This window comes from Barbatula barbatula (assembly GCF_947034865.1).
Source record: "Barbatula barbatula genome assembly, chromosome: 2".
In the NCBI taxonomy this organism is placed as follows: Eukaryota; Metazoa; Chordata; class Actinopteri; order Cypriniformes; family Nemacheilidae; genus Barbatula; species Barbatula barbatula.
In genome coordinates this window covers 3216502-3230562 of record NC_136767.1, presented here as the reverse complement: position 1 = coordinate 3230562, position 14061 = coordinate 3216502, and the positions used below count along the sequence as shown (strand labels likewise).

General features: G+C 36.9%; 1 protein-coding gene across 2 annotated transcripts in view; it reads right to left on the bottom strand.

Annotated features, from left to right (window-relative positions):
• doc2b (double C2-like domains, beta) overlaps window positions 1-11777 on the bottom strand; it is a 130523-nt gene extending 118746 nt beyond the window's left edge. The window contains exons 1-6 of one of the 2 annotated variants that reach the window (XM_079488331.1): window positions 11475-11777; window positions 7145-7338; window positions 5634-5724; window positions 5372-5515; window positions 4976-5105; window positions 2288-2374 (exon numbers count right to left, since the gene is read on the bottom strand). In XM_079488331.1, the coding sequence (XP_079344457.1) occupies window positions 2288-2374; window positions 4976-5105; window positions 5372-5515; window positions 5634-5710 (438 nt within the window). In that variant the 5' untranslated portion in view covers window positions 5711-5724; window positions 7145-7338; window positions 11475-11777. The remainder of the gene's footprint in view (window positions 1-2287; window positions 2375-4975; window positions 5106-5371; window positions 5516-5633; window positions 5725-7144; window positions 7339-11474) is intronic. The other variant, XM_079488330.1, reaches the window with a different exon arrangement.
• Window positions 11778-14061: the final 2284 nt, after the last annotated feature.

Here is a 14061-nt window from a genome sequence, read left to right as displayed (position 1 = left end):
CAACACAGAAAATGATCCCTATAGTCACAATGTGGAACACAAGGCTTTCCAGGACACCATGAACTAAAAAAAAAATAGTCAAACCCAGAGGCTAAGAAGTGATCTCACTTAAAGTCTATCACTGTCCAACTCTTTCTTCGTCATTTCTTCTTATCTGCCATTTACTGTTCTCATCGCTTAAGATTACCTGCTGGGCTTTAAGTAGAGAGCAGTGGTTAGGGAGCGTCTGACAAGACTCATCTCAGACTAATTGTGGCGTGATGTGCTGTGATTAGCGCTGAAGGTTTGTGTGTTTAAAGGGACTTGGACAGAAGCGCTTTGTAAAGAGGAGACATGGTCACTGAGCTCTGAGCTGTAGGACAAGGTGTTATCATTAGGGCTGGTCCGAATACCATTTTTCGAAGATTCGGTCGCATTTTGGTGCAATATGAACGCGTGACACGTTCAGAATTTACATTAAGAACTTGAAATAAACTACAGAACAGCGTGTTAAAATCGTTGTGGTTAGTTTTTAATGGCAAATTATATTTCGTGTAGTTTCTGTATTGTAAATTTAGGAAAATGTTTGGAGTATTTTTGTTTGTGGTGCAGGTGCTAGTATAGTTTGATTGCCAACTGTGCTGGAGTGCGGATGCATAACATAAAGGAGACTGTTTAAACGGTTGCAGCCATTAAAATTTTGTTGTTTTCAGTGGTAAATAATAAATATTTAGTTTCCTTTCCTTATAACGTTAGTTAAGAAAAATGTTTTGAGTATTTATTGTTTGTTGCTCAGGCACGGAACGCAGTTTGATTTCAAACCGCGCCAGAGACTCGGATTAAATGCATGACGGTTTAATTTCCTCGTTCACCCTTAAAAAACAATACTGAATAAAAAAAGAGAATATCTCAATGGCAAACTAACTAAATCCAGTAAGGAACAGTCATTCTGACAGCAAGCCGCTATTATCTGCTGTACCTGTGATAAGACAACGTTTGCCAACGTCAGTCTTGTACTGTACATGGACCCTCAATCACATTCTGCAGAATCCCAGGCAGGTTTGGGTTAGATACTACATCCATCAAACAATTTACTGCATATTTGTTTATTCTTAAATGTAAAGGAAAATCTTGAACATTAACATTAACTTTTCTAACATTAAAGTTAAGCTTGCCAAGATATACTAATGGCATTTAACAAGATCATATTCAGTGTTCATACAACATTACAAGTGTGCCTGAGGTTTTCAGTTGTCTGATGTTTGGAAGGCTAAATGATTTGTCTTTCAGATTGACCCTGCACCTCACATACATACTCTCTCCGTCTCTCTCACAAACCCCAATAAACACTTAAACACAGCGGTTACATTTCTCCACAAGCTCTAAAGTGAAGCGTTGGGCTTCTGAAGACAGATGAGATTTCCTTATTAAATGTTGGCCCTCACATCATCATCCTGACCACAAACAATATGGCCTGTTTCACTTTACAGTGAACACTCATTACTAATCTCATTATTGGTGTCATAGCCTTTCCAACAACCATCAATTTCACTTTTGTTGAACGGCTGCTAAGTTTCTTTATGAACTTGGAACATAAACTTGGTGTAAAGTATACACAAGTATAAACATAACTGGAGTGATTTTTTTATCTTGACCGTTTGATCCTAGATATATACATAAAATTAAAATCCTCATTTACTGATCCTCATGTCATTCCAAACGTGTATGACTTTCTTCTGCAGAACACAAACATTTCGAAGAACAGTGGTAACCAAACAACATTGGACGCCATTGTATGGCCTAAAAGGCTTAATTCATAAAATGCATATTTCTTTTTAAATATCTTTTTGTGTTCCACAGAAGTTGGTTGAGAGAAAAACTAGAATGTGCTGTCATTTAAACAAAGGGTGACTGCGCCAAATACTTCTTAATCGAAGTTTATTTTTGATTGTTTAACATCTTTGGTCTCTACATTATGCCCATACTTTCATTTCATCAAATACTAGTACTTTTGAAAATCAATAGTCACAATAAAGAATGAGTTGTGCGTCCAGCATTTCACGATGGTGCAAAAAACACAAATAGTGAAACTGTACAGATGCACCAGGGACAGAAATAAAACTTCAGTGTTAAGGTTGTGTATTAGGATACAAGCCCTGAATTAGAACGGAGCAGCCAACTGCACTTCTGTTTTGTTACTGGTATTCCAACCCTTAGCTCAGATAGATAAAGACTAGTCCGCTATAAACAATGACAAATAGAAATCAATAGATCTTGCAACTTAAAGATGAATTGTGTGGTGCTTTACCTCTCTTTGTTCACTGCAGATCTTGCAAAGCCATTGAGATCTTTTCTGACTGCCTATAGTTTCAATCCCACATTTAGTGCACACTTTCTGCCAAAACAAAAAGAAACATGAGCATCATTAGTGCAGGCCAAACCAAAAATATTGATAACTAAAACCATAATTTTTTCACGGTGTGAGGTTCTGACTCTTAAAGCCACTGCTCCCCCCTGTGGTTGATAGTGCAATTGTCTTTTACCAGTGTCAGAAATACAATCACTGTACAAGCTTCACCGTGGGCAGCGCAATACAGGTGAATTTCATTACTAAACTGGTGAAACCAGCGAATGCAGAAAAATTGTTTGGAAACCATTTTGCACTATTCCGCAGGCAGGGATCTTGCAAAGCTGTACCGACCAGAACACAGAACTTAAAGAGTGTGGTTGTAGCCGCAATGAGGCTGCTCAGATAGCAGCGAGGGTCAAATTCGTCCAGTTAAGAGTTGTTCTACCACTGAAATAATTTTAGAGACATTATTTTACGGTCGGAAAAACTACAAAGTTTTGCTTTAACATTAAAATGTATTTCTGACCTCTTTAACATTAAAATGTAAGTCTCTGCGAATTAAAAAGATGCTTACTATTTTTATGGAAACAGCTCAAATGTGATTATCAAAACAAGGTAACAAAAGATTTGCTATAAATGGCGTGCAGTAAACTAGTAAGGTACAGTATGCAACCACATAAAAGCCTGTCCTGCTTCAATTTTTTAATGCATTTTAAATGATTACTTAAATATATCTTGCAATCATGTTTACTTTGCAACACTAGTTTTTTCACTAGTTTGTTTTGGTTGAACCTGGTAAAACTTTAATGTTGCTACTAACCTTGTACAGTAGACTTACAAATGTATGAAAATCTCCAAAGAAGACCCTTGGGGTGTTCTGGTTTTATTGATCACTGAGCTTGGAGTAGATTTGTTTAGTAATAAAGTTTTCTTTCTGCTCAAGTCAATATTCAGGGAAGCGCAGAACTGCACAGCACTCTTATTTAACTGCTTTTAAATTAAATTTGATTTCGATTTTTATGAGAGATGACTGGCAATGCATTTAATCTATAATGTTAAGACACATACAGAAACATGTCCGCCCAGTAATTCTGTTGACTGAGTGAAGCATACCACACTACGTTCAATCACAGCAGGATATATTCGTGTGGATTCAGAAGACTTGGTTTTTGAGAGAATCAATTTGAAGTTAAGAGCTTGATAACATAATAGGAATATATGAAAAAAAGATGTAATCAGGCTTTTTGTAACAGAGGACAAACACTAGACTGAAGAGCCAGTAATTTCATTTCAGCTGAAATTCTGTATACTTAAATTGTTTCGAGTTAGAGCGAGCGAGTTTACAATGACATCTCTTCAATTCTCTTTAATCACTTCTAAACCTCTTTAAGTAAGTGCCATCTTTAAACATGTCACCTGTTTACCTTTGGAGTTTTATCTGCCTGATGCATCACTGAAACAGTTACTTGACTCAGCTATAGGCAAACTTATTCAAGCACACGAACGCGGTTCTGTGTGGGACTTTCTTTGTTTGTTATTGAATGAATGAATAAGAAATTACATGAATGAATAACCACAGGAGGAAAAAATGCTTTATAAATGTATTTGTTCTGCTGAACACAGAAGAAGATATTTTGAAGAATGTACGATGGGAAACAGTTCTGGGGCACTTTTGACTACCATTGTCATTTTTTCTACGATGGTAGTCAAGGGTGGCCAATAATTGTTTGGTTATAAGCATTTTTCCAAATATCAGAAAAAATACATTTGGATCAACTTGAGGGTGAGTAAATGATGACTGAATTTTTATTTTTGGTTGACCTATAACTTTAAGCCAATCCTATCTCTACAGATCTAATCATTAGTTTTAACAACAACCCACTATCATATTTCATATGGCATTAAACAAAAAAGACAGTCCACTACACAGATGCTGATATAATATTTAAACACAGATGCTTGTATGTTGTTTAAATACGAAAGCATTACCATTCACACAACAATAATTAACATTTTATAAATGCCCTTTGTTTGTTTAGAACTCTATTGTAACTCAATTGAGGTCTAGAGAGAACAGCTGTTAAGAATGACCATAGGTCATGGGCTTCATGAGAAAGCATCACTGTCCGTATGACATATGCTCAGTCTTTCACCTACGCAGTGGTACTGTTAAGAACCCCATTCAATCTTTCAGCGTTCGTCAATGCTGTGTAAAGACAAACAAACAGCACTGCTAAACATCAGTGAAAACTGTCAAACCAGCTATTGTGTCAAAATATTAATTAAGCTGAAGTGAAATAACAAGACAAAACTAACTTTAGTCACAAACTGCCCCCTTGTGGTATCTCACGGGATGTTACAGTAAACATACTCCAATATATTTTTTCCAATTTGAATAGAATTTAAATGATTGAAATGAGCAAATATAATTATGCTTGTTAAGTACTTGATATATGAAATGACTCAGTAGCCTGTCTGATAATATTATTGCAGAAAAAACTGAGACTGAGCATCTTCAAATCAAGCTCTCCGCTGCCACCACGTGGTGCCCCGCAGTTACATCACAAGTCAAAACAGTGCAGTACAAAGTGCATGAGTGCTAAGGTTAAAGAATAAAATGTTCAAAATATTTGGTTCAGTTTGTACCATGCAGCAATCCAAACAGAGGACGGATGAGGAGCCCAGCAAACCCAGCATTTCTCCGCACAGCAGACACTGTGACAGACCGTTCCCAACGGCAGTCCGCCTCATGTTCTCAAGATGCTCCACTAGACGCCTGAAACCCACACAATCTTTTACTTGGGGTTTAAAAACAAGTTTGTACCATCTTAACTACAACATTGTTCTACACATGTTTGATGGTTATTACATCAAAAAATAAGAGCTTAAGCAAATGACGCCATAGAGGTATAGAAGAACAATTATGGCTGTATGGTTCCATAGAGAACCATCTGCAGAAACTTTGTGGCACAAAAGTGAAAAAAGGTTCTACATTAAAAAAAGAAACAAATGGTGCACTTGACAGAGCAGATAAGGTCTCACCCAATCCTGTGTTGCTCAATGAGCTCAAGCTGTTCCGCCCGGTGAATGACGCCCATGATGATGTCCAGCTCTGTTTTCTCAAGCGTCTGAGCTTTCCTCTGCCTCTCTGTCTGAAATGTGTGGATGGACCAACCCGTATGTAACCTGGTTAAAACACAGACACGCATTAAAAACTGAGAAAATACACTTTCTCAACATACCCATTATATTGGGCGAGTTGTCAATTGATGTGCTGTAATAAAGTAAATCAAATCATGCTTACTTTGCTCGAAGGGCTAATTGTCGGTCATTGGGACAAACCCACTGCTCATTCTCATTGCCAAACATTGTCTCCGTCATTTTTCAAAGAGAAGCTGGAATACATCAGAATAATAAAATATATAATCTTACCAAACCATTACAAGATGCTTTCCCATTATTTAAATGCAAATCATATATAACATACAGTAGAGATAATGAGAAGTACTGTAGTTTGACAAAATATAATTGGAATGGGAATGTAGGATTCGTGAAAGCGCTCACTTTTAACATCAGCGTAGCAAAGCCGATGAAAGAGCGCTTCACTGGCTATGACAGGTGTTGGATGTTTGTTGTGAAACATTCGATTATTATGTAAAAGCAAAGAGACACGGCTCAATTCATTATTGGATTATTCATCTCGCAACACCTGCCAAAAGACTCCAGAGTCGAAGCAGAAGGCATTATAACGTGGGTAAAAATAATGTTACATCGCCTTGGATGGAATATTTTTTTCCATGTTGAGGTACTGTGTATTTAATGAATAATTCATGAGGTAAAGGCAAATTTCATAAAAGGGCTTATGTCACAGAAACAAATGACTCATAAAGCAAACAAATACGTAATCCATCAAATATGAACAAAACTCAACTTGAAAATTATTTACATTAAGTCATTTAGCAGACGCTATTATCCAAAGCGACTTACAAAGAGTTCAGGGAGCAATGAAGCAATAGGTCATGCAGGAGCAAGAATACAGAAGGTGCAAAAAACAAAGTTACTAGTTTCAACAAAAGCTAGACCACTACCTGTTGAGAGAAAGTTTTATTATAGTTATATTATTAAATTAAATTTAAAATTAGCTTTTACTTTTAGATTTTTAGTTTTTATGGTCAATATATTTCAAGCTTTAACGATTTTGGTATATGCTTTTGTCATTTTATAATAAAATTTTTATGTTGCCATAAAAGATTAATTCATTATTTATTTCATTCAAGTTTTTGTTTGTTATTATAATTTTTTAGCTTTAAACTTATTTCAGTATCAAAGTTGTAAATCAGTCTATTAAATTACTCACAGGTCACTGGGAAAAACCCAGCATCCTCACACACACGCGCGCACACACACACTGTAATAATGGCCAAGCGAGGTCAAGTCTATTTACATTTCCATGAGAACTCGTGTACGTTATTTAACGCCAGTGGATAGTCCTCGGGCACAGATAATAAAGCCTTTCAATGATCAACTACTCTTTATCTACTGCTTTTAAAATCCAACATATTTCTAACGTTTCGAAAGCTTAAGAAAATCCCCAAAACAATTGATCGTCCTTAAGGCTTTTAGAGAATTCTCCCTGTAACCTCTCACTTCCTAAATAAAAGAAAATGTGAAGCGGTAATCTTTATGGCATTAACTACACGTCTCCCGGACTCCAAGCAAGCCTCCTCCTTTTAAATGAATACATTTTGGCAGACATTCGAGTTTAATTCACTTAAAAGCTGTTAGTAGACAGACACAGAGAGACACAGTGTTTACCTTACAAGAGTGAGCGATAAAGAGCTGTCACGGCAGGCTGTGTATGAACGCAAGCAGAGGAAAGCAGCAGGAGGAAACTCTGAAGCCTGTGTAAACCTCTCGTGCTGATCCCTGATCAGATTTGCTTCTTCTCTCCTGCATGGATCAGGTCACATGACCCGAGAACAATTCATGCAAAACATCCTGCTGCGCCACTGATTACAGTGATTGAATAAAGAAAACAAAAGAGTGACAGTGATAAAAGCAAACTCAGACAGGCCTCATAGGTGCTACAGGCTAAAGGCTTTACTATTGACCTGGCCTTTACCATCGCTCAATATAAATCATGGTGATCTCATTTTGTTGGTCTGTTGTGGCAGTAAACCCTTTAGAATAGCATATTAAAGGTTGCTATATTTTCTTATTTTTGTGAGGAAAACAAAGTATTTATTCAGCGTCTGAGTAGTACTTTTACATTTAGTCATTTAGCAGACACTTTTATCCAAAGCGATTGTCCAATAATCGATATGTCATACAAGATGATTTGGCCCGGTGGCTATATTTTTTACGTTTTGAAAGGAAAACAAAGTATTTACTCAGTGTCTGAGTAGTGCTTTTACATTTATATTTAGTAATTTACCAAACGCTTTTATCCAAAGTGACTTACAAACAATCCAGGGAGCAATAAGTGACATGTCATACGTTCGGTGGCGATGTTTTCCTCACAAAACTTAAAAAATAAAGTATTTCCTCAGTCTCTGAGTAGTGCTTTTACATTTATATTTAGTCATTTACCAAACGCTTTTATCCAAAGTGACTTACAAACAATCCAGGGAGCAATAAGTGATATGTCATACAAGATGATTTGGCCCGGTGGCTTTATTTTTTAAGTTTTGTGAGGAAAACAAAGTATTTACTCAGCGTCTGAGTAGTGCTTTTACATTTATATTTAGTCATTTAGCAAACGCTTTTATCCAAAGTGACTTACAAACAATCCAGGGAGCAATAAGTGATATGTCATACAAGATGATTTGGCCCGGTGGCTTTATTTTTTAAGTTTTGTGAGGAAAACAAAGTATTTACTCAGGGTCTGAGTAGTGCTTTTACATTTATATTTAGTCATTTAGCCAACGCTTTTATCCAAAGTGACTTACAAACAATCCAGGGAGCAATAAGTGACATGTCATACGTTCGGTGGCGATGTTTTCCTCACAAAACTTTAAAATAAAGTATTTACTCAGCGTCTGAGTAGTGCTTTTACATTAACATTGTCATTTAGCAAACGCTTTTCTCCAAAGTGACTTACAAACAATCCAGGGAGCAATAAGTGATATGTCATACAAGATGATTTGGCCCGGTGGCTTTATTTTTTAAGTTTTGTGAGGAAAACAAAGTATTTACTCAGGGTCTGAGTAGTGCTTTTACATTTATATTTAGTCATTTAGCAAACGCTTTTATCCAAAGTGACTTACAAACAATCCAGGGAGCAATAAGTGATATGTCATACAAGATGATTTGGCCCGGTGGCTTTATTTTTTAAGTTTTGTGAGGAAAACAAAGTATTTACTCAGGGTCTGAGTAGTGCTTTTACATTTATATTTAGTCATTTAGCAAACGCCTTTATCCAAAGTGACTTACAAACAATCCAGGGAGCAATAAGTGATTTGTCATACAAGATGATTTGGCCCGGTGGCTTTATTTTTTAAGTTTTGTGAGGAAAACAAAGTATTTACTCAGGGTCTGAGTAGTGCTTTTACATTTATATTTAGTCATTTAGCAAACGCTTTTATCCAAAGTGACTTACAAAGAATCCAGGGAGCAATAAGTGATATGTCATACGTTCGGTGGCGATGTTTTCCTCACAAAACTTAAAAAATAAAGTATTTCCTCAATCTCTGAGTAGTGCTTTTACATTTACATTTAGTCACATTTAGCAAACGCTTTTATCCAAAGTGACTTACAAAGAATTCAGGGAGCAATAAGTGACATGTCATACAAGATGATTTGGCCCGGTGGCTTTATTTTGTTAAGTTTTGTGAGGAAAACAAAGTATTAACTCAGGGTCTGAGTAGTGCTTTTACATTTATATTTAGTCATTTAGCAAACGCTTTTATCCAAAGTGACTTACAAACAATCCAGGGAGCAATAAGTGACATGTCATACGTTCGGTGGCGATGTTTTCCTCACAAAACTTAAAAAATAAAGTATTTCCTCAGTCTCTGAGTAGTGCTTTTACATTTATATTTAGTCATTTACCAAACGCTTTTATCCAAAGTGACTTACAAACAATCCAGGGAGCAATAAGTGATATGTCATACAAGATGATTTGGCCCGGTGGCTTTATTTTTTAAGTTTTGTGAGGAAAACAAAGTATTTACTCAGCGTCTGAGTAGTGCTTTTACATTTATATTTAGTCATTTAGCCAACGCTTTTATCCAAAGTGACTTACAAACAATCCAGGGAGCAATAAGTGACATGTCATACGTTCGGTGGCGATGTTTTCCTCACAAAACTTAAAAAACAAAGTATTTCCTCAGTCTCTGAGTAGTGCTTTTACATTTATATTTAGTCATTTAGCAAACGCTTTTATCCAAAGTGACTTACAAACAATCCAGGGAGCAGTAAGTGACATGTCATACGTTCGGTGGCGATGTTTTCCTCACAAAACTTAAAAAATAAAGTATTTCCTCAGTGTCTGAGTAGTGCTTTTACATTAACATTTAGTCACATTTAGCAAACGCTTTTATCCAAAGTGACTTACAAACAATCCAGGGAGCAATAAGTGATATGTCATACAAGATGATTTGGCCCGGTGGCTTTATTTTTTAAGTTTTGTGAGGAAAACAAAGTATTTACTCAGGGTCTGAGTAGTGCTTTTACATTTATATTTAGTCATTTAGCAAACGCTTTTATCCAAAGTGACTTACAAAGAATCCAGGGAGCAATAAGTGATATGTCATACGTTCGGTGGCGATGTTTTCCTCACAAAACTTAAAAAATAAAGTATTTCCTCAATCTCTGAGTAGTGCTTTTACATTTACATTTAGTCACATTTAGCAAACGCTTTTATCCAAAGTGACTTACAAAGAATTCAGGGAGCAATAAGTGACATGTCATACAAGATGATTTGGCCCGGTGGCTTTATTTTGTTAAGTTTTGTGAGGAAAACAAAGTATTAACTCAGGGTCTGAGTAGTGCTTTTACATTTATATTTAGTCATTTAGCAAACGCTTTTATCCAAAGTGACTTACAAACAATCCAGGGAGCAATAAGTGACATGTCATACGTTCGGTGGCGATGTTTTCCTCACAAAACTTAAAAAATAAAGTATTTCCTCAGTCTCTGAGTAGTGCTTTTACATTTATATTTAGTCATTTACCAAACGCTTTTATCCAAAGTGACTTACAAACAATCCAGGGAGCAATAAGTGATATGTCATACAAGATGATTTGGCCCGGTGGCTTTATTTTTTAAGTTTTGTGAGGAAAACAAAGTATTTACTCAGCGTCTGAGTAGTGCTTTTACATTTATATTTAGTCATTTAGCCAACGCTTTTATCCAAAGTGACTTACAAACAATCCAGGGAGCAATAAGTGACATGTCATACGTTCGGTGGCGATGTTTTCCTCACAAAACTTAAAAAACAAAGTATTTCCTCAGTCTCTGAGTAGTGCTTTTACATTTATATTTAGTCATTTAGCAAACGCTTTTATCCAAAGTGACTTACAAACAATCCAGGGAGCAGTAAGTGACATGTCATACGTTCGGTGGCGATGTTTTCCTCACAAAACTTAAAAAATAAAGTATTTCCTCAGTGTCTGAGTAGTGCTTTTACATTAACATTTAGTCACATTTAGCAAACGCTTTTATCCAAAGTGACTTACAAACAATCCAGGGAGCAATAAGTGATATGTCATACAAGATGTTTTAGTTGCAAAAGGAGGCTAACTAAGTATTTGTGTTACTATCTTACACACAAATAATAAATACAATACAAACACAAATGTAGCCTATTGTTCAAAAGAAGTCATTTTTGGAAACTTCCTGGTTGTCATAGTGGAACTGGTATGCATAGATCCAAGAATATGACAGAATGAAATGACTCAAACGCGATTACATTTTGTATAATAAATATAGTATATATCTGATATAATAGGCTGTACATTTCCCTTCTCCAAACGCTTTTTGGGTCACAGTCGTTTGTTTGTTTATAGTGTGGCATCACAAACCTTCCTGACTGACTCCTTTCAGTACGAATCCACAACAGTGCGCGTGACAACAACAAACATGACGTTCGGATACACAAGGTAACAACACACATTGGTAAACAACCCAAAGCCTCCGGACTTACCGTGTGTTTCGACAGAAAGTTTGCTCTTCACAAACGCGGCGTAACGTAACTTTCGCTCATCTGTCGTCAGAGTAAACAAAAGTGTATAGACGGGATTAAAGTTGTGCACAAAACAAATCTCAGCAGGCGAGTCCAGCAAGTCCCCCGATGACGATGTGACGAGGTGTTTATCGTGTGAGATTTGGCGAGACTGTCATGAAACTGATTGTTCAGCAGCAGCACTTCACCTCATCGGGGAACCTGCCACAGCAGATGCACGAGCTGAACACGTGCTGCCTCCCAGGCAAGCACACGCACATAGGCTTTTGATTGGGCGCTTTCCTGTCGTTTTTATATATCCACCTTCAACCACACCTCTAAAACTGACCCTTACAAAACATTTGACTGTAATAACATGTGTGCATTGAATAAGCATGTGGTCCCCACAACGAGGTGATCTCAGGTTTTACTTGGGCTGCCAACTTTTGAGTTCCGCTTCGAGTGAGATTTTAGGCCCGGTGGGGGTTATGTTGTAGGAAACACAAAAACCTGTCATTAGAAGTTTTGTGATTGTCATAAGATACATTTTAGGGGCTAAGGACTTTTGAAAGGACAGTGGAGACCAGACAGGAACGCATTGGTTAACAACCCAGGGTTGTGGGTTCGATCCCAGGGGATTACATTAAATGTAAATGGGTAGAGACAGGGGAGTGGGACCGGCAAAAGACACCTGCAACGGGAGTCGAACTCAGGTTGGGTCACATGTTCACCGAACTGAAATAAGTCGCAGCTGTTGATTTATTTGGGCTCTATTCAATTGATCTTGTCAGAGGAATAAGAAACTGACGAAGAAAAGTGTTTGTCTATTAGAATTTAGAATGAGTGCATTTATGGCGTTTTGTAGTTTGCATCAGTGGATCCTATCGCTTAACTATGTCTATTGTTGCAACATTTTGTTTGAACGTAGTGTGTTGCACTGGAAGCTTAACTGTCTTCTTTGATTTGAGTGGTCACCACAATGGCCATTAACAGTAACTCCTGCCTACTTGCATTTGATTGGTCAATGGCCACCTTATTTTGAAAAAAGTTTAGCCAAGTTTAGGCGTTATGTTACAACCCTGCGTGAGAAAATGGATATGTGGCATGAGAGCGTGAGATAACAGTCAATTGCATGAGTCTCACGGCGAATGCGTGAGAGAATTGGCAGCCCTGGGTTACATTGTTTTTTAAACTGAACTAATAATATTTCCCAAACCCCACCTCTAAACCTAACACCCTCACAAAAAACATTTTAACGTCACTTCATAGACTTCCACTGATTTTTTTATCAGACTAATATTTAGTTTCCTCTAAACCTAACCCTTACAGAAACCCGTACACATCTTGAAAAGAAAAAAACACGATTTGATTCGAGGACAATCTCAAGTTAATAATAATATTTTCCATCCCCAGCATGGCCGGACAACCCGACCTCAACACCACAGGACTTCTTTCAGTGCACAGACTGGAAAATGTTAAAAGAGGCAGCCACTTACAACAACAATACAGATGTACAAGAGCAGGGCCTGCTTGTGGGGCCCTAGGCGAGACCATGAAAATGGGCCCCACTGGTATTAAAGTAAGAAAACACAAAACAAAAAAATTACAATACTTGGTTGTCGTATATTTTACTATGACATTTCGCGATAAAATGTAACTGTCAACCTGTACACACACGCATAGGAAAATAGGAAGTGCAGATAACTTTCAGATGACATGTGTGTGTTTATCAGGGCTCAAGTGGATTACTCACATATATTGTACTTAACAAAAACCTTTGAGCAGTTTGTACTACTACATTTAAACAAGTCACTTTCAATTACCTGATTTGAATGTGTAAAAATTACAGCAGACTGACAGACTCAGCAAAAGCAAACACAAACTCTTTCAAATTTGAAGAGCTGTTTTTGTTAGAGCTCAAATTTATATTTTAATTAATTAAAATATTGTTGGTTAACAATGCCTCTCTCTCACACAACTGAAGCACAGCAGGCTCTCTGGACATGACAGAGTATTGCTTACAAGCTGCCTATAGAGGCCAGTCCACCTCTCCTGGGTATCATAGCAACAAAAGCTTGTGATAAAAATGCTGTGTTACAGGGAAAACACACACACATACTCAAAGGAAAAACACTAGGCTATGCAACCACTCAACTGGTCTAATCCCTTAGGTGTTTAACAACACTAAAGTGTATTTTCCTGTCTGTTCAGGATTTCGGGGTAAACCTCACATCTGAGCCATGCAGACAGTGGCACTGTGCTTCTGCTGAGGGATGACCTAATCTTCAAAATTAAAAGGGAGTCACATCATCTGAGAACATCTTTAAACCATATAGTTTTAATCTCTGTAGCTTTAAATGTTTTAATATGTACATATATAAAGTCTGATTTTAGGTTTAATATCACTGCTGTCCTTCTGAAACCACAAATAACTATTATTAATCACCCTTTATGTTTTTCACTGGATTTTGCAAATATCTGACCAATATAAACGTATTAAAAAGTGTTTCTCATGTTTTATAACAAAGTGTTTAATCATTTAAAGTGTTGCAAATTTGGACATCGAAGG